Genomic DNA, 22,106 nt, shown 5'->3' with positions numbered 1-22,106 from the left:
AATATGGCTATTCTGTTATGTAGAGCTAGGTGGTAGAGGCCAAGATTGATACAGAAAGAATTTAGGTCATATTTGAAGTAGTCTGTGTCCATGGCAGCTTGAGCTGGAATTGTAGTGAGATGGAAAATATTGATGGCACTTGTTTGGTTTCAAAGGTAGAATTAATAGAACCTATTGATACTTGGAATATGTATGGTAGAGTATGAAAGTAAAGGATATCATGGATACATTGTGATGTTTTTCTAAGACAGGGAAAATTAGGGATGAGGAAGTTTGGGTTAGAAAATTGAGAATTCTGTTTGTTATTTTATATTTGAGATGCACACTTGAGTTCCAATTGATGGTGTCAAATCAACAAGTAGATAAATGAGTGTGGAATTTTAGGGAAGATAAAGTAAAAACGTAAATATAGCCTGCTGCCAGTGACTCATACGTGTTATCCTAGCTATTCAGGAGGATGAGGTCTGAAGGATAGTGATTTAAAGCCAATCTGATCAGAAAAATTTGTGAAACCAGCTCCAGTTAAGCAGCAAAATGCTTGATTAGAATCATGGTTCAAGTAGTAGTTCACCAGAGAAGAGCAAAAATCCCCAATGTGAGTGTGAGGCTCTAAGTTAAAGAGTCCAAACCCTGGATCCAGCACACAATAAGAGACTATAAAATATTTAAGATATTTATAGTCATTGGACCTATGTTATAAATGGAGAGATTCAAGACTAAATCTCTGAAGGGCCATAATATAGACTTAACAGTATATTCCTAATACTTGGAAAGGAGCTAGAGCCAGGTAAATATGTAAGAAAAACTACAACTAAGTAAGAAGAAAATAGGAGAGTGTTTTCCAGGAATAAAAAATGAAAATGGTTTTAGGAGTGAAGAATAAAAATGGGTTTTAGACTCATGGAGAACCTAGCATTAGGGTCAACTGCTGAAGAGAAGTTATGATAAAAAAAATTGAAATTGTCTGTTTAACTTGATACTGGTTGTTGAGAGTAATCTCAATAAAATATTAAAGATAGAATCCTGATTAGTTTAAATTGAGGAGGATTTGAAATTACGAAGGAAATACAGAAACTTTATACAAGGTCTTCAAGACATTTTACTGTGAAGCAAAGAAAAATAGAGTAGAACCTGGATGGGGATATATGTTCAAAGGCAGTTCTTTTAAGATAAGAACTAATATAGTGGGGGCTGGGAAGGTAGCTCAGTGGTAGAGCGCTTGTCTTGCATGCCTGAGGCCCTGGGTTCGATTCCTCAGCACCACATAAGCAAAAAGAAAAAAAAGCCAGAAGTGGCACTGTGGCTCAAGTGGTAGAGTGCTAGCCTTGAGCTGAAGAGCTGAGGGACAGCACCCAGGCCCAGAGTTCAGGCCCCATGACCGGACCCCCCCCCCCCCCCAAAAAAAAAGAACTAATATAGTACTAAAACCAATGTTTCCTCACTTAATATAATGTTATTTATTTGTCATTAGAACTAAAGAACTTCTGTAATACTCAGTAATAAAATAAAAACCTAGGTATTAGAAGGAGCTGGTCAGGAAGAGTAAGCTAGATTCAAAATTAATAGAATAGATATTTTATACATCATGCTTTATTTTCTTTTGTGTTTTCAAATTGGGTCCTTAATCATCTTCACTCAATTAGCTGTGATCTCTGATTAATTTGGGTATTTGCTCTTCATGAGGCCAGGCAAATTCTAGTTTTTAGTTGATAGAATTGGATTGAAATAATACATGATTTCCCCGAGTTTATATGCATAAGGGCTCAGTTGAAGAAAGATTGAAATTTTGTTTGCTTACTTTTCACTTAAGAGAATGAATCAAGTTAAAAAAAACTAAAGAGATGTCTATTCTCAGATCATTTCAGAGGCTGAATATGGGTCCCATGGAGTGAGTGAATTCAGGCCAGCTGAGCTATTTTCAGGAGAATTGTGTTGAAGCAAAGAGCTACAAACTACAATTCTTTAAAATCAGGATGACAGAATATATAACATAGAGTTGATGATATTATTCTTTTATAATGCTATCTTTTATTAGTGTGTAGGTCACCACACTCTTGTTATTTTCCTCCTACTTTTTTTGGCTTCTGTTCAGTCTCTTTCGCTGACTTCTTTACCTGCTGGCTTAATGTAGAACTTATTCTTTTAGACCTCTTATTTTACTTTCATTTTGAATTTTGTCTCTAGGTTGATCTCTCATTTGTTTGACTAACTTGCTAATACTCTCTGAAGCTACATCTGAGAATTCTTTTCCTCTCTTTGGAACTCTAGAGTGATAAATCCAATTGCATACATGCACATGCATGCATGTACATGTGCACACACACACAAACTCACATTAAATTCAACCAGTGATCTTTCTCTACCTTCTCCCTCAACCTAGTCTTACTTTACATTCTATCTCATCAGATTTCCAGACTATATGCTTGGTTTCTTAAGAGCATAGTCAGTTTTTTTTGCAAATTTTTGGTCTTTTAAATTTTATTGTCAAGGTGATGTACAGAGGGTTATAGTTACATAAGTAAGGTAGTAAGTACATTTCTTGTTAAACTTGTAGGCCTCTCACTCATTTTTCTCCCACTTTCCCTTCCCCCACAGTCATTTTTCACTACTCTTAAACTTTGCACACTCCTGTGGCCATTCACTAAGTACTGTAGGTTCAATATGTATCTTCTTAGATCCTTTTCCCCCATTATACTAAGATCACTTTATTCTAAGCCAAGTGGCCTTTTATGTGGTGTTCAGTTTTTCTAGGTGATATACCTGCACCCACATATAATGTGGTAACTTTTTATAATTATAGTTCTATTTCTTCATTTATGTTTCCTTTTAAGTCCTAAGTCTTTTCTGTTCTGTCCATTTTGACGTACTGTATCTTTTGATGCAAAAGAGGGTTGTTTTAAGAAAACAGGACAATTCATGAACTTTATTTACAAAAAATGAGGACTCTCAACAATTTTCACCCTATATGATGTGGCTCTTGTTTTTTTTTTTTCTAGCTATTTGTTTTCTCTTTGTATTGACATTGCTATAATTGTTGTTACCACTTGACCTTCATACATTCAGTATCTAGTATGTAATACTCTTTTGTTCTACTTTTGACTAGGCTAACATTTATTATTCATGATTCTCATCTTTACCCAGGAAGACTTTCTCTAAACTATTTTGGGGCTACATATTTCAAATTCTCTTCAGTAACACATACAATCACTTATTTAGTATCTGCCCTGCCCACTAGTCTCTACAGATTAAAACTCCAAGAAAAGCTGGGATGGCATTCTTCTTTTCTTTTTCTCTCATCCTGACTGCTTTTCTTCATGTTTCCTATGGACTCTCTATAAATTACAAAAGTGCCCGTGAAACTAAATTTAGTATTTAATAAATGCTTGTTGAATGAATGAATGAAGTTTGAACAAAGATTTTTTTTTAGTACATGCATATCACAGTATAGTTGTTGTAGCCTTATGATTCACCTACCACCTTTGGTTGGGAAGTGGAATTCAGTCTAAGGACTCCAAGAAAGGAAGTGGCTTTATATTGAGTACAGACCACTTTAGAGGATGCCAAGAATAGAGAGTTCGAGGACTGTGAAGGTATTTATGCAATGCCTGGATATTTCCATCTGTCAAGGAGATCATTTTGCAGGAAGATAGAGTCTTACTAAAGATAGGTGGGAACTAACATCCTGGGAAATCTGAGATATGAATCTGATATAATCCTTTTTGTAATTTTAGCATGATGGAGTGGAAGGTATTTGGGTTCAGCACAAAATTTGGTAGAACTTTATAAATCCACTAATCTTATCTTTTGTGTGGTTCAGTCTTTTGTTGTCTGTATGCCTAATGTCCTCTGTTTGAGGACTTTTTAAGAACATCATGATAGTTTATTGCACTTGCTTGAACCTTTTCCATAAGACTAAGTCTAACAAGTCTACTCTTCAATAGCTCTCGAAAGACCTCAGCCTATATTGCAATAGAAAGCCCATTGGAATGACCTTACTATTGCTTTTAAGCTGAGCGTCCTGAGAGGAAGTTATAATAGTTCTATAATGGCCTTTGGAGCCATATTGACGGACTAAGAATGTGGACAGGGAGAGATAAAAAGAAAGAAGGTAGGCAATGTAAAACAGCCAAACTCAGTTCTAACACACTGTTTCCCATTTATACTCAGTGGCGAAGCAGCTGGTTTAATAGTTGCTGCACATTTAATTGAAGTACAATATAGTTGGTAAGGAATATTTTCTAATGTATGAGAAATTTATGTAATACATGAATTAATATAAATAATTGTGTGTGCGTGCACGTGTGTCCATATGCACATGCACCAGTACTGGGGCTTGAACTCAGGATCTCACACTCTCCTTTGGCTCTTTGGCCAATAGCTAAGCCATGCCTCCATGTTCTAACTGGGCAGCTTCTTAACTAACCACCCTGGAGTACTTCCGAAGCCTTAAACCAAATGAAATAAAGCTTTTTTGCAGCCAAAAACAAACAAACAAACAAACAAAAAAAACAAAAAAAATCCCCCCAAACCAACATTAACCCCAAGCAAACAAATGTACTTCAGTGTTGAACTTTACATTTATGCTTTGATGTAGATAACTTTCTCTTTAGCACAGAAGATAATTGATCTTAAAACATTAGGAGCTGATAATGGGTGTGTGGTTATTGTCAGAGTATGGTATGAATGTCATAATTAAACTCATTGCTTGGTACAATTAATATATGTGTACTGAAAAGAAAAATAGTTACTAGATTTTAGGTCTACCACATATTCTGAGAATTTACTAGAGTGAAGGAAAATAATACATACTGATATTCTTAAAGTTTCTAAGACTGTTTTTCTGATGCCTGAAATAAATTCCTATCTGTGGAATAAGGCTGTCTTTGGGTGATAATACCTTTCTTTTTCATAATGTAATGAATAGAGAGTGATTTCATGAAAGCAAGAATTGTACATAAAAACTCTTAGAGGCCAGTATTACTACAAACTTCATTTATTCCTGTATTTTACTGACACATGTAATTGTGTCAATGATTATTATTCATAATTAAAAATAATTTTGAGTAGTTATACAAAAGGTTTAATGTATATCTATTAATAATAGCACTTTGAAAGCTTAGATGTGAATCCCAAGGCAATAAACATTTTTTCATTCTGAATATATCTATAATGATAAGTTTTATACATATTCATACATATTCCTGAGATTGTGGTTCTTTTGGTAGTTGTTAGGAGAATATGTACTTGGAGCTAGCAGTCCCAAAACTAAGGGATTTACAAAACTGGTTTCTCACATACTTTGGTTCTCTACTCTCTAAATGAAGAATCTGGTCATGCTCATTCTAGAGTTTAAATCTAGGATGGTCCTTTATAACTGGACTCTTAGTTAACTAAGATTGGAGAAACTAAGAGAAACTTAAGAGGCCAGTAGTAAGAGCACTGTGTAGGAATTGATAGAAAACTAATTCTTGAAAGAAGACAGTTGGTATATTGTCAATTTTTTTTTTATTGTGAAAATACTGTACAGAAGGGGTTACAATTACATAAGTTGAAAGACTTATTTTTAAGACTCATTTTAGTGAAACATCCAGTGCTAACACTATTTTTGAGACTCTATGACCTCTCCTTCATATCTAGTTTTGAAACCTAAAAGAAACATTATTTAAACACCGAAGAGTGTTTGGTAGCACTCTAATTAGTAGACTTGATTCAGAAAGGCTTTTGATTATTTATAAAAATTAAATTTATCCACAAAGAACACACATTTTCATCATAGTGTGAGCTATGTAATTAACTTGAAAATAAGAATTTTAAAGATATATTTTCATTTATATATATTGACCTGCTTTAGATACTAATTGTCAGCTTCTAATCAGAGCTTAAAAATGTAAAGCATATAGAGTTGCTTTTGTTTGAGGTAAATGGAAAAAACCCACTTAAAGGTCCTGTCAATTAAGAAATTAATATGTTTGACCTAATGGAAATATCTTTGATTAGGCCACTGGCAGATAATTTTCTTATAGTGTATAGAGACTGGCCTGTTGATATTAGTTATGCATTTATGTGTGTGAGGGTCCTTATCAAATTGTGTACCTACAGGTAGAAGTTAGATGTCAGGGAAGGAGCATAGGTAATGAAGTCTAAAGACTCAAATTCTATTTTTATATACTGCTCAATCTTTAATCCATTAAAGACCTATTTTAAAGTTTAAGTATTTAAAATAATAATAGCATTAACACATATAATATTACCTGAATATTAAAAACAAATTTAGAAATGCTTTATGAACCAAAAATATTTCTTGATTTACATGTACATGCATGTATGTGTATGTTTTTGACAAATAGGTTTATGTACACCTATAAAATCAGAAATAATAAATAAAAGTCAAAATAGGAACAGTAGTTGTTGAGGTCAAACCCATAATTGAGTATCTTAGTTTAAAAAGATATTAGGAAGTTGCTTAAAATCGCAATGTGGCTTATCTTTTTTTGTGACCATGTTTATTCATGTTAAAAGAGAATCTACGAGATTTTATAAACTGTATCTAAGTTCTTACGTATTTACAGTGATTGTGTGTGTGTGTGTGTGTGTGTGTGTGTGTGTGAAAATAGAGAGGATGAGGGCAAAGAGTTGAAGGACCAATGAGGTCGAAGGTGTTAAACATCAAGGATTAAATTAAAGATCACTGAAAACATTAAGCATTACCGCATTTAAAATGTTTTTTTCACATATACATCAAGATGAATGTATGCCACTGAATATAGAATGACACAATATTTTTTTCTGAAACAGAACTACTCACTGGAAATTATGATGGTGTAGGGGTATTCTGAGGCTATTGGAGCATTCAAGAAATAGTCTGTTAAGGCACCATGACGTACTATTTTTTTAAAACAAACTTCATAGTAGTTGATAAAAGTGTCTGTAGTGATGTTCTCTTTTTTTTTGCTTTGTCAGAAGCCTTTAAAATGTACTATTTAGATGAAATTTTAACTGAGATATACTTTTTTCTACAATTACATGACCAGTTATGTCGTCACTATATATGATGTTTATAAAAGAACTTGGGTGAATATTTTTTGCTTTTCTTTAAAAGTACATAAAGACATTTATAAAATTAAATTAGAAATAAAATGACCAAATACATATTTTCTAAATGTACCCCATTCTAGAAGTATGACATAATAAACATAGATGATAAAAGCCTTATTGTTATCATATTTTTTATTGCTTCATGATATCAAAAGGAGAATATACCACTTATTTTTAGAGTGTTCTGGTCCTATGCTGTAGTTTGCACATTGAAGAGATAGACTGTGTTGCTGGAGTCATTCATTTTTCAGAAAAGAAAAAGGGATTGGAGAAATGCACAATTTCTCTTCCTTTTTCCATAGCGACATTGAAAAGATACCTTGCCCCCATTTTTATTACTTCTGAGATTTTATTGCTGGTAGCCAGATGTGCTGAAACTCCTGACGACAGCATCTATTCATTGCGTGTTTTTAATAGGCTTAGAGAAATATGAGTAGAGTACATGAAAGCAGCTCAGCTTCACACTTCAGCTGGGGATGCCCAAAAAGCTTACTGCTGTTTAGAATTCTTGCTACAGTCAGGAGAAAGCCGAAAGCTGCACGAGTACTGAATCTTTTACGACTGAATTAGAAGAATAATGACTGTACAATTAACTATCAACCTCTGCTCATTTAAGCACAGTTTTTACAGAGCTCAGGAGAAATATGGAACTTGATTGACATGTTTTTATTTGATGGTGTCTGCAAATAGCTGACTTTAAAGACAGGTGGTAAGGAAAAATAAGAGAAGGGGGAAAAGAAAGAAAATGCAATTTGAGACATTGCGCCAAGTCTGCAATTCTGTTTTATCTCATTTTCATGGGGTTTTTTCATCCCCACCAAATATTTTACAAAATGAGCTTTTTGGACAAACACTGAACAATGCAAGGTGAGTAGAACTAATTGTATTTTCTTTTAATATTATTCTTTTCAGAACAGTAATCTTATATGTCTATAAACTGCTTTTTATTAAAATATTAGTATTATAAGGGTGCTGTCTTTTTACTAAAAATGCAAATTTTATTTACTGCTCTTGATCTGATTTTAAGAAAGAAAATAATCTTTCCTTCTTCAAGGTGCAAGAAATATTTTAAATTTAAGTAGATTGACCTCTGAAATACAATACAGATATCAAACTGTATTTTTTATTCCTTTTCTAATAAATAAAATGATTAACTTAAATGCTTGATAGATTTTTTTTATAATTACGGCAGTGATTACATTGCACATATAAGGATGTGGCTATATAATCGTATGTGATTTGTTGAAAAATGTGAATTAGCAATCATGCATGCTCTTGTAAAACAGGCAGAAGATGATTTCTAGGTCTAAGACATTTCTCTCTGCAGGGTAGATCAACAATCACTTTTAAACTAGCTATATGGCAGAACTGCTAGTGCTTTGTATTAGGTTGGCTAGTTTGGAAGGACTCATTGTTATACATTTCCATTGCTTTTCCAACTGGTCATTTTTTTTGTGATGTGGGTTGTTAAATTATGAACATATGTTTTAGGTGGTTTTCTCTGGCTTTCACTAATAGAGATATTCTAATGAAGAAAGCTTTTAAAATGTAGTTTTATTACCCTCTTCTTTCCTTATGTAAATTGTTTGAAAGATTTTCTCCTGTTATATATTAAGTATAAAAAGACAATTTTAAGTAAATACATGTGGAAGTAGACAGGAAAGAAATTCTGTGAACATGATAATGCACTGAAATCTTCTGGAAATCAATGGTAACTATGAGTGCATAGAATACTGAGTGATTTTGTTGATCTTTTCTTTTAGAATCTCTGAACACTATGGGGCAGTCTCTTCCAGAGATTAAAAAAAAACTATTATACAATATGTCTCTTAATTCAGCAAATGAAGAGAGGCTTTAAAATGATTGGCAATTAAATGCTTACTGATGCTGAATATATTTATGACTTTTCCTTAAATATGAAATAATGTATCTTTTTAAAATAAGTTTTCGTCAGTGTAGGTTTGCCTAATGAACTGGATTGTTTTTTTTCATTTTTATTTTCAGACTAATTTAAATACAGCATACAAAATGGTAGCATAATTTATAATAGGCTGTCTGTATTTTCAGGTATTATTTTCTTTTTTAGTAATACATTGCTTTACTGTCTGCAATTTATGATGAAAAATATTATTGCATGCATTCCATGTTATTTTTTTAATAAAGAAAGTAGCTTTCTAAAATTTTCCATGACTTTGAGCTACCAGAGTTTTCTAATCTGTACTTCTCCATTATAATTCTTCTTTAAAATTTTACTTATTTTTATGCCAACAATTTATTCTCATTAGGACTAGGTTCATATTCACAATAGAAACTGTGCTTTTGACAGCAATGAAAGGAATTTGTTTTAAAAATGAATGTGTATAGGTTTAAATATTTTTTAGAATGTTTATTTTTTGGGAAAATTCATACATCCTTATAAACTATGCCTTTGCCTTGGTTTTGAGTTTATTTTATTGTTGACATGTTCATAATTTTAATGCTTTAATTAAAATCTGAGTTCCCACTACTGTGATTAAACCTGAAATTTAAAAGTGCTTAGGGCTTCAACAAGACCAATCTTCTTTAACTTACTTTCAATGATCAACTATTCAATATGAATTTATTATTTTTTCAATTATCAAATCATTCTATAATGAATTTATCCTGCTTTAGAAAAATATATCCTGATGTTTTTAACTGTTGGCTGTCATTTTACAAATTGGGACTGGGGACTTCATGAACAGTCAAGTATTTGATTTACTTTTAAGAGCAAGTTCAAACAAGTTGTAAAAATAATAACTCTGTAACTATGTAGAATGAAAAATTAATGCTACTAGTTTACTTTTGCTTATTTTTAGTGTTCAGATTAGATAAAAATGTCTTTTAAACTTTTTATTCTGCTTTATTTTATAGAAGGTTTGAATTCCTAGATATTAACACTGACACAAAAATAAAAAAGACTAAAATCTCACTTTTGAAAAAAAAATTATGGAAGAATGACCTGTGTATGTCATTGGAAACTGCAGTCGTACAATTAAGATTTTTTTTTTAAAATAATGAGGCTTATGAATTCATGGACTTCGTCATATTAAAGGTTTTGAGTTTTTAAAGCATCAGTTATGTAACTATGACATATGAAAATCAGTTTTGATTATTACTTTATGGATAGTAATCTCTTAATTTAGGGATCATTGACATGTAATATTCAATACTTGTTTTAGGATGTATTTTTGGAAACCAAAACTTGTCTTTGGGAACCAATCATATCCTTAAATCTGCAACTCAACTTACATTAAGTTTTAGATGATAGGACAGTTGACTGCCATGATATGTAGGAATGAAAGATTAAAGAATGAAAATCTCCTGTGGTAGGTGCCAATGCATTTTCAAGTTCAACTTTTCAAAAGTGAAAGATTTCCTGTATACAAAGAACATTGTAAGTGTGACATCACTCAATTAGTGATTAATATAGTTTAACCATTTTATTTTCTAGTAAATAATGGAAATTTTATTCACTGGAATACTTTAAACTTTTTGTTGGAAGCAATGTAGCATGACCTTTGTGTTTGAGACGGAAAATTCTTAGCTTTATTCTCTTGTCTTTCTGGTCCTTAAGTACCTTTTTAGTGCATAAAGGAGGTGATAGTATGTCCTCTGCTCTACAGCTAAAATGCAACATCCAAAAATCCAGCATTAATTGAAAAAATAATGTGTATCCTACATAAATCCACTTGAGAGGTTTTAATGAGATGCCACTTTAACTTCTTTTTATCAAGTCTTCACATTGTAAACTTGTTTTTGTTTCCCCAAATTAAATGACTTAACCAAGGCAATAAATAACTAAAATGTTGAATTCATTATGAAATGTAATTTTTGTGATCTTGTCTTTAGAAGCAAACATAAATATATTCAAATACTAGAAGAATGTGATTTTTGAATCAGAGATTCCTACATTATCAATTGGTTTGAACAGCATTAAAATGAATGCAATGATGATGATTTTTGTAAAAAATATTGGAAAAATGTACTTAATATTCTCAGCAAATTTTTTCATTGTTGGTTTTTAGCAATTCTTCTTGTACAGTAAATAAATTTGCATTTTATTTTAGATATAATTATTTCCCTGTCATTAAATGTGCAACAGTGAATTTGTTCTGGCCAGAGAGGGGCATATTAGAACTGGAATTTACTCAGAATAGATAGTAAATGCAGTGTTTAATTTCTTTTGCAAGTATATATGATGAGATATGATAACTTTAATACTTAACAATAAAATTAAAAGTTAGTAGAACAAGGAATATTTGTATTTGTTGGTATCTTTAATTGCAAGTAGGAAACTGTATAATCTAGTTTTCATGGAGTCCCACATTATGTCTTCCATCCTCTAGTGATCATTATTAGTGCCACATCTTTTCTCAAAAATGTTATGATTTGACAGTAAATTGCAGGACTGTCATTATGTATAATTATAACGTATGTAATATAATAAATTATAAAACTTAAACTCACTAACTGTATATAGATTCCAGTGAACATTGCCATTGTTCTAAATCATTAATATTGTTTGAAATAAACTCAGTTTTACAGAATAATCTTTATTTAGTCTGGTAGTATTTTTGGTTAGAGTACTTAGTTCTTTTCATAGAATTTTCTATTGCTTTGGCTAATGTTGAAATCATTAATTTGTGCTCCAAAATTTTGGAATACACACTTACTAATCACAGTAGTGCATTAATGACTACTTTGCCATTGAAATAATAGCATGCTTTCTTATCATAGCCTTGAGGATGTAATCTACACAGTGTGTAATATTTGGACTTGGTATGATCATACTATAAACCACATTTCATTTTGGGAACATATTTTATGAAAATTCTATTCTGAGTTGTAAAGCATGCATACTCTGATACACAATATGTACATACAAAATTAAGTGCATATAGTAATTATTATAGGCATAAAAGCTTAACTTAGTACAACTGCTTGTTTGGATACCAGAGTATAATGACTTTTGATCGAAATATGCACACCATTTTATTAGCATGTTTACATTAGACCTTAGTTTTATACCTCAGTTTTTAATATAAATACTTAATATGATACTGGTCGTTGGTCTTTAGTTATTTTTAGTGAAGTAACTTTATTAAGAGATTGCTTTAGATTATGAATTACAGGTAAATATTGACTAATTTTTAGTTTCAACTTCTGGAAAAATTAAAGAAGATAATTACTACCAAACTTTAAAAATTCTGGTGTTATTTATTGAATATTAAATGAACTGATTTCATTTGTGTTATGGTGCTACAGCCTAGCCATATATCCATTTGTGGATTATAAAAATAAGTTGTTCTAGAAATAATTTCTAGGATTGATGTACAATTAGGGATAGCTTCTGGACTTGAAAATTTTCAAGTGCGTCAGGAATATGGATGAACATTTCTTACAGAGTATAATATGGAAAAAGCCACTGAATATCAAATTTGTAGTATATTAAAATATGAGAGTCCTTTATTTTGTCTAGTTTCTTCCAAACCATCCCTTTTAAAGCAGAGGACATTCCATAAAGTCTTAATCTGTGAAATAGCCTTGGTTTAGAAAGTGAAATGAGTCTTGCCTTGATTTCTATGAAACACAGTATGACAACTTTTCTGTTTCACTACTGTCATTTTACTTATGACTAAACTTAAGACCAGTGGCTTACTGAAATTATAGTTAGGATGTATATTTGCTTATACTCCTAGAAACTCTCATTTCATTACTTTTCTATGAAATATGAGCAATACAGCTATTGGAAAATGGTCAGGAGATCTTTCATGTTTAAGTAATGATTGCCTCGCTTTTATTATTGTATATTATAGTTTTACATTTGGAGTTTTGAATACAGGAGCTGTGCTCTTATTTATAATCTGCTACTTATTTGGTATTCACTATACAGTGAACTCCTTGAGTTAGTTAGTTTATATTTATTAACTTCTGAATTCCCACACATATCTCTCATGTTACTTCCTAGTCAATACCCACTTATGTCAGAACCAAATATTGCAACGTAAAACAACAGTTAGCTTTGTATGTTCTGGAACTTCATATAATTGGTATCCTATAGAATGCACTCTTTTGTAAGACTTTTTCCTCAACATAAATTTAAAAAAATCATGCATACTATGCCATACATAAATAGCTTTTGTTGCCAAATAGTATTCTAATCATAAATATTCTGTATTGTATAAATCTTTTCTGTAGGCATAAGTTTTTATTTCTTTTGAGAGAATTTCTATAATAGGAATTTGTAGTGTTAATTTAAAACATCATTAAAATGGTGACGCGTTTTCCTTCATTTTTATTAATTTATATTGCTTGTTTAAAAGAGTTTCATTGTGATGCTTCCATATATGTATGCAATGTATCTCCATCAAAGTCATCTCTTCTATCATACTACTCCCTTCTCTTCCTCACTTCTTGAAACAATTTTAACAGGTTTTTGTTTTTGTTCTATTTTTATACATGTGTAAGAGTGCTTTGACAATTTTTATCTACCGATTCCCTTTCCTTCAAAATCCTCCTTTCTGCTGGTACTGACCTCTAAACAGAAACTATGGTACACTTTTATCTTTCATTTTTAAGAATTAGATATGAAAAAACATGAAATATTTTTCTCAGTCTAGTTTATTTTGCTTAACATGATGATCTCTATTTTCATTCGTTTTCCTTGCAAATGATATAACTCCATTCTTCTTTACTGCTGAATAAAATTTCAGCCCCCATCCCCATTTTCTCTATCTAGTCATCAGTTGATGGACACTTAAGTTGATTTTATATTTGGGTATTATGAATAGAGCTGCTATAAAAATGGTTGTGTAGGTTCATTTGTATGTTGAGTTACGTTTCTTCAGATATATGCCTAGTATAATAGGATTGTATAGTAATTCTATCTTTAGTTTTTTAAAAACCTCCATACTGATTTCCATGGTGACTGCATTGATTTGCATTCTTAGCAGTGTGTAAGTCTATTTTTCTCTGCATCCTTGCCAGTATTTGTTGCTGTTGTTTCCTTGTTCATAGCCATTTTGATTGGGGTGAGATGGCATAATACTGATGTTTTTATTTGCATTTCTGTAAGACTTAGTATATCCTACATTTCTTCATGTATTCTTATTCCTTTGAACTTCTTTTGAAGACTGTTCAATTCATTTAGATATTCATTAATCAGATCATTTATTTTACTGGTGTTTAAGTTTTTGAGGTCTTCACATATTCTGTATTTTAATCCTTTATCTAGTAAATAAATTGCAAAGATTTTTCTCACATTCTGTTGGTTTTCTTTTTATTCTAGTCATTGTTTTCTTTGTTACTATAGATACTTTTTAACTTGATGCAACCCTCACCTTTTAGTTCTTGCTTTTATTTTCTAAGCAATTGGTATTCTATTCAAGAAAGAAAGAAAAAAATTATCAATGACATATATTCAAGGCTTTTTCTATTTCTTCCTTTAGCAGTTTCAAAATTTCTGGTCTTACATTAAGACTTTGACCATTTGTAACTCATTTTTTGGTACATGAATTTAGAACCAGTCTTAAACATGGATATCCAGTTTTTCTAATATCATTTGTTGAGGAGACTTTTTTGTTCAACATAGATTTTTTTTGGCACTTTTGTCAAAAATCAGATAGTTGTTGATGAGCTTATTTCTGGATTTTTCTGTCCCATTCCGCTAATCTATGTGCCTATTTTGGGAAAGTCCCATGGTGGTTTTGTTACTGTGGTTCTTCATTATGTCTGTAGGCTGGTTTGGTAGTATTTTTGGTAGCCATTTCACAATATTTATTTTTACCAATCCATGAACAAGGGAGGTCTTTAGTGTCTTCTTTAATGTATTTCTTCATTATTTTATAATTTTTCCTACTAAGGTCTTTCACCTCCTTCATATGTTTGTTTCTAGATATTTTTTGAGGCTATTGTAAATGGGATTATTTTTCTGAGTTCTTTCTCAGTCTTTTCATTATTGGTCTATAGAAGATAACTGACTTTTTAAAATATTATTTTTGTATCTTGCTGGAATACAAATTTAAGGGCCATAGAGTAAGTATATGGCTAGTTTTAAAATCTTATCATTAAAAATATGATTGTACATTTTAAACATTGTCATTTAACAATTTGTGAATTTTAGTGGTTTCAAATACTTTTCAACATTTTGTCATTCTGTTGATATTGTAATAGCATTTCTTTATGATGTGACTTTGTATTTTCCTGATGACTAATGATTTCAAGGACTTTTTCATGTTCTTAGTGGTTCATGTTTCTTTGTGAGATACTACTCAGTGTTATTTTTTCTCTTTGTTTTCTATTTCCTGTGTTATTGAAAAACATTGTTAAATGTAAGTCAAAACATATATTTTATATGCTTTCCATTAGCTGAGTTTTTTTTATTTAAGTGTATGACCCATTACAAACTACTGTTTTATATAATATGTGGGAGGGATTAAGGTTCTTATTGGTAGATGAACATCCTGTTGTTGCCTTGCCATTTGCTAAAAAGATTTCTATTCCCTACTGGACTTGTCACCTTTGTAGAAAATTGAGTTAATGCAGTTCTATTTCTGGACTACCTATTGCATGCCATTGCCTATTTATACATTCTATTCAGTACTATGATCACCTTTGATAAGTTGAGAATTCTTAGTCCTTTGCATTTTCAAATATATACATATATATTCATATGATATATTATGTTCACTTTGTTAATTTTGATTTGAAAAGTTTTCTGGGATTTCTTTGATTAATTTGGGGAGAATTTTCATCTTAACACTGAGTCTTCTAATGACATATCTTTTTTTTTTTTTGCACTGGTTATTTTGAGATAGGGTCTTGCACCATCCATCCATTTTATGCCTCCTGCTATAACTAGAAAGAAAGCATGTTGTCACCACACCCAGTTACTGGTTGCACAGGAATCTTGGGCACTATTTGTGTAGGCTACCAAGATCCTCCAGATCTCAGCCTTCTAAGTAGCTAGGATTTTAGGTGTGATTCATTACCATCTGAAGTTTTTGTTAAGTTTGATATGTAGTCAAACTTCAGATGGTTAAGAGTATAATCTTGAAAATGTGAGTTCTAGTAAATAGCAGTGTCTTCCTTTACTTAAGAGGATCAAAGTTTGCAACGTCACTTTTTGTTGTTGTTGTTGGTGGTGGGGCTTGACCTCTGGGCCTGGGCACTGTCCCTGAGGTCTTCAGCTCAAGCAGAGTGCTCTACCACTTGAGCCATAGTGCCACTTCTGGTTTTCTGATGGCTAATTGGACATAAAAGTTTCATGGACTTAACTGCCTGGGCTGGCTTTGAACCATAATCCTCAGATCTCAACCTCCTGAGTAGTTAGGATTACAGGTGTGAGCCACCAGCGCCTGGCTTGACATATCTTTTTATGTATTTAGATGTTTTACTTATCTAAGCAATGCTCTATAGTTTTTAGTGTTGAGGTCATACATAGCTTTCATTTTTAAATTCATAAACAATATAGTTTCCATTTAAGACTAGTTGAACAAGTTTTATCAGACAAATTCATCTGAAAAATCATGGGTTGATAAAAGACAGTAATGTGCACTACATTATACATTCAAATTCCTTAGTAGAACTGGAATATTCTACTGTGGGATTGAGTATACATGCTGTTGAGTATTAATGTTCATATTTATCTTATTTTTTGTTTTTTTGTCATTTATGTTATCATATGTTATGATAAAATTTGGGAGGTTTCATTGTGGTATTTCCATACATAAATATATATTTGCTCCTATTCACTTCCTATATTATCTTTCCTGAAATAAAAAATAGGTTTAAGTATAACCTTTACGTACGTACTTTCAATGTACTTCAACTATATTTCCCCCAACTTCCACCATTTGTTGATTTTTATCCCTCCTCAAGTAGTTCTCTATTAGTATCTATTTATGTAGGTCTTTATTTATATCTATTTTTTTCTTTAGATCTAGTTCACACATACGAAAAAACGTGATATTTGTCTTTCTAGTCTCACTCATTTTAACATAATGATATCCAGTTCCACCTATTTTCCTTAAAAATTATATAATTTCATGCTTCATGTCTGAATAATGCTACATAGTATTTATATAACACAATAATATGCCAGAGGGCTATCTATACCACATGGTTTTTTAAATTTTGGATTAATCAATAGGTACTTGAAGTCTTTTGTGCTTCCATATGAATTTTTTTATTTTTCTATTTCTACAAAGAATGATACTGGGATTCAGATGTGGGTACTGCATTGAATGTGTAGGTTGTATTTGATAATAGAGCCACTCACAGTGTTAATTTTGTTGCTTCATACACGTGAGAGGTCTTTTCATCTTTTTGTCTTTTTTAGTGTTTTCATACTTTTTTTGTAGCTGTTTTTCAGCTTAGTTATGTTTGCTTCTAATTTTTAAAAAAATGTTTAAGGCTATTGTAAATGGGCTGTTGGGATAACCTTTGTTCTCATCTTGCTCATTATTGGTATGTAAAAAGTCTACTGACTTTTACATGTTAACATAGGAATAATTTAGCTTTAAAAATTTGTCTTTTATTTATTTTGTATTATTGTTCTGGTTTTTTAGACCTCAAACATTAGAACTAGAGCTGTGGCTCAAGTGGTAGTGTTCCCATTGAAACCAAAAAGCCAAGGGTACTGAAGAAGGTCCTGAGTTTGAAGCCCTTCACACACACAAAAATTCAAACAGTATAGTGAATAAAAGTGTGCATCCTTGCCTTCTTTCTGAATGCAGTGGAAATGTTTTCTGTTTTCCCTTACATAGAGTAATGTTGACATTTGTCGTATGTCACCTTTGTATTTCAAGGTACTTACCTTCTCTTCCTCATTTCTTGAGAGCTTATTTGGAGGTTCTAGCAGGGGAGCGCAGCTACTCGTATACCCTTGACCAAAGACTGGTCCTTCTCTATCGGGGATGGTCGTCCTCTTCCACCTAGCACACAGCTTCGGGAGGGACGCACATGGAGCGGTGAGGGAGGAAGGGGACACCCGCCTAGCCAGCCAGATCAGCCGAATCAACCCTGGCGATCAATGGGGTGACAGATGTCGCAGCCAGATCGCCCTCACATCCTCTCTTCCTCATTTCTATAGGGCATTTTATCATGTTGAATTTCATGAGAGGCTTTACTACATCTTGAAATATTTGTATGATTTTTTTTATTGTGAAAATACCGTACAGAGGGGTTACAATTACATGGGCAAGATAATGAGTACATTTCTTATCAAGCATTGTTGCTTCCTCCTTTGTTTCCCCTTCTCATCCTTTCCATTACCCCCTCCCCCCACCTGATCCTCCCCCCCACAGTTGTAAAGTTCCTTTTTCGACATAACGACTTGTACATCTCATTGTTGCAATGGGTCCACCTGTATCCCTATTTAAATGATTTGTTTTTTTCCCTTCCCCTCCACAAATTATACCGACATCAAATACAGTGAAAGCAGGGGTTATACTGTGAGTGAGGGACATACAAAGCAACAAAGAAATCATCTTATAAATACGTTACAAACAATCACATGAAAGAAAAAAAAAACATTTGAATACTTACCTTGGGGTTCATTTCCTGACATCAACTTATCTGACCTTTTCTGCTTGACTCAGACATATACTAGTTATTGCAAATAAGGGAAACCATGGGACCTATGTTTCTTTGCACCTGGATTACTTCACTTAATATAATTTTTTCCAAGTCTTTCCATTTCCTAACAAATGGGGCAATGTCATTCTTTTTGATGGAGGCATAGAATTCTATTGTGTATATATACCATATTTTCTTTCTTTCTTTTTTTTTGGGTCCGATCGTGGGGCCTGAACTCTGGGCCTGGGCGCTGTCCCTCAGCTCTTCAGCTCAAGGCTAGCGCTCTACCACTTGAGCCACAGCGCCACTTCCGGGTTTTTTCTTTTTGCTTATGTGGTGCTGAGGAATCGAACCCAGGGCCTCGAGCATGCAAGGCAAGCGCTCTACCACTGAGCCACCTTCCCAACCAATACCACATTTTCTTGATCCATTCATCTACTGAGGGGCATCTGGGTTGGTTCCATATCTTAGCTATGGTAAATAATGCTGCAATAAATATAGTTGTGCTGGTAGCTTTAGTGTGGTCTTGTTTGTGATCATTTGGGTAAATGCCAAAAAGTGGGATTGCTGGGTCATAGGGGAGCTCTATGTGGAGTCTTTTGAGAAACCTCCATACTGCTTTACAAAGTGGTTGAACAAGTTTACACTCCCACCAACAATGCAGTAAGGTTCCCTTCTGTCCACATCCCCTCCAGCATCTGTTGTTATTAGAGTTCTTGATTCTAGCCATTCTAACTGGGGTGAGGTGGTATCTCAATGTTGTTTTGATTTGCATTTCTTTTATGGCTAGGGATGTTGAGCATTTCTTCATGTGTCTATTGGCCATCCTTCTTTCCTCTTCAGAGAAGTTTCTCTTTATGTCTTTAGCCTGGGCTAAAGATTTGTATGATGTTATATTATTTGATTTACATGCTATATTATGTTTATTGATTTGTATATGTTGAACTATTTTCTATGCCTGCATAAAGCCAATTAGATCATGGTGTTTGATTTTCAAAATATAGTACTGAACTTGATTTGCATGTGTTATACTGATAATTTTTTATTTTCTGAAGCTTGAACTGGAACTTGAGGCCTTGTACTTGCTAGACTTACTGAGAAATTTTGCGTATCTTTTCATCAAAGAAATTGGTCTATAGTTTTTTCTTTTGTGTGCCCTTATCTAGTTTTGGTATCAGAGTAATATAGGCTTCATAGAATGAATCTGGGAGCATTACATTACTTTTTGTTATGGAATAGTTTGAGGGAGATTTATGTTAATCTTTTAAGGTCTTGTAGAATTTTGCATGAATTTATTTGGTCCCAGGGTTTTCTTTGTTGGGAGACTGTATTATTGCTTTATTTTCATTGTTTGCTTGCTGTTGTAGACTGTTTGTGTTTATATTCTTTTGGTTTAATTTTGATAGTTCATATGTGCCAAAATATTTATCTATTTCTTCTAAGTTTCCAGCTTATTTGAATATAACTTGATGACATATTTCCTAATGATCATCTGAATTTCATTGATATTTGTTGTGATATATTCTCTTTAATTTTTTAATTTGATTAATTTGAGTCATCTTTCTTTTGATTAGTTTGTCTACAGGCTTGTCAATATTGTTTATCTTTTCAAAAATCAAACTGTCTTAATTGATTTTTGTGTGTTGTCATTCATTCTGTTTCATTAATTTCTGTCTATTACTTTGAGTCCAGATTGTTTTTGGTTTTCTAACAGCTTGAGGTATACCATTAGGTTATTTATTTGAGATGGCTCTAACTTTTTAAAAATATCAAACTTAGAGCCATAAACATATCCTAACTAATTTCCTAAAGGTCCTGGAAAGTTTTGTTTTCATTTTCTTTTTCATTCTAGGAAGTTTTTTCTTTCTTTCTTTTTTTTTTTGGTTCTAGTCGTGGGGCCTGAACTCTGGGCCTGGGCACTGTCCCTCAGCTCTTCAGCTCAAGGCTAGCACTCTACCACTTGAGCCACAACGCTACTTCCGGCTTTTTTCTTTTTTCTTATGTGATGCTGAGGAATTGAACCGAGGGCCTCAGGTATGCAAGGCAAGCGCTCTACCACTGAGCCACCTTCCCAGCCCTCTGTGCTTTCATTTGCTACTGATTTTTGGTTTTATTCATTACAGTCTGATAAAATACAGAAAAAATTAGTAAATTTCTTTGTATTTGTTAGAACTTGTTTTATGTCCTAACATATGATCTATTTTGGAGAGTGTTCTATGGACTTCTTAGAAGAATGTGTATCTGTGGCTGTTCCATGTGATATTCAAGTAGATGTCTATTAAATTCATTTGATCAGTAGTATCACTTAATTAAGTAGCTTTTAAATTTTTTTTAAATTAAAAAAAATTTTTTTTTAATGATACTGAAGTCACCTACTAGTGCCTTTATATTCAGTGGTGTTTGTTTTTAAAAATTGGTTATGCTGACATTTATATATACATACTGTTTTCTCTGACTTGAATTTCTTAGATTCTTTGTTACACTTGAGTATATCTTCTCTAGCTTGCTTTTGGATTTCATTTGCTTGGTATATCTTTTTCTATCTTTTCATTTTTGTCTTTGCCATTGAGGTGCATTTCTTGCAGTTATTTTCTTTCAGGACTTGAATTGCATCATTTCCTTCCTTGTTTTTAGAGTTTCTAAGCTGGAGCTATAGATTGTTTCCTGTATTATTCTGTTGACTTTCTGTTGCAATGTGCCTTTCAGATACTTTGTCCTCTTCCTTGGTTTCTGTTGCTATTCTTCCTCTCCATTGTATAGTCTCACTATTGTTACTCCAAATCTTTCATTCAGAGTGAAACTGAGTTTCTCCTGTTCTCTTGCCTTGCTTCTGTCTGTATCCTTTCCTTGTGTTTTTCAATTTTTGTACATATTTTAAGTTTTAATTTTATTGTAAGCAGAGTTTTAAGATACTTCATTTCCTATCGCCTGATGTTCATATATAGAAATCAAATTTACTTTAAATATTGATCCTGTGTCTTTGACTCTGACAAATTCACTTACTTGTTCCAGAAGTTGTTTCGTAGACTTTATTATGATATTCTATGTAAATAATCATGTCATCCATAAGTGGAGATAGCTTTACTTTTTCAAATTTGTTTTTAATTATTTTTCTTTTTTTAAAAATGTGGTTAGAACCAAAAATGTGATGTCAAACACAAGTTGGAGAGTTTCCTAGTTTAGTATACTTTTGAAAGGATTATAAATGCCCTTGTGTTTTATGAAATACTTTTTTCTGTAGTTTTGTATTATCACATGATTGTTCTCCTAATTTTCTTACTACTCCTAATTACAGTAATATTATTTCCAGTTTTATACCAGCTTTGCATTTCTGGCTTAAATTTTGCTTGATCTTGGGATATTATTTGTTTTTTATATAGTTAAGTTTTGCTATGATTATGATAAGCATTTTT

At 32.3% G+C, this 22,106-nt stretch overlaps 1 protein-coding gene across 33 annotated transcripts in view; it reads left to right on the top strand.

The window, feature by feature from the left end:
- Rims2 (regulating synaptic membrane exocytosis 2) overlaps window positions 1-22,106 on the top strand; it is a 418,336-nt gene that overhangs the window by 131,702 nt on the left and 264,528 nt on the right. For 15 of the 33 annotated variants that reach the window (XM_042673043.1, XM_042673042.1, XM_042673052.1 and 12 more), the window contains exon 1: window positions 7,841-7,962. The exons of the other annotated variants lie outside the window; for them this stretch is intronic. In XM_042673043.1, the coding sequence (XP_042528977.1) occupies window positions 7,841-7,962 (122 nt within the window). Of the gene's footprint in view, window positions 1-7,840; window positions 7,963-22,106 lie in introns of those variants that run through there. 33 annotated transcript variants of the gene reach the window in all.

Source organism: Dipodomys spectabilis, unplaced genomic scaffold (assembly GCF_019054845.1).
Source record: "Dipodomys spectabilis isolate Male_0828 unplaced genomic scaffold, ASM1905484v1 ptg000783l, whole genome shotgun sequence".
NCBI classification, from domain to species: Eukaryota; Metazoa; Chordata; class Mammalia; order Rodentia; family Heteromyidae; genus Dipodomys; species Dipodomys spectabilis.
This window is presented reverse-complemented; position numbering and strand designations above follow the sequence as displayed.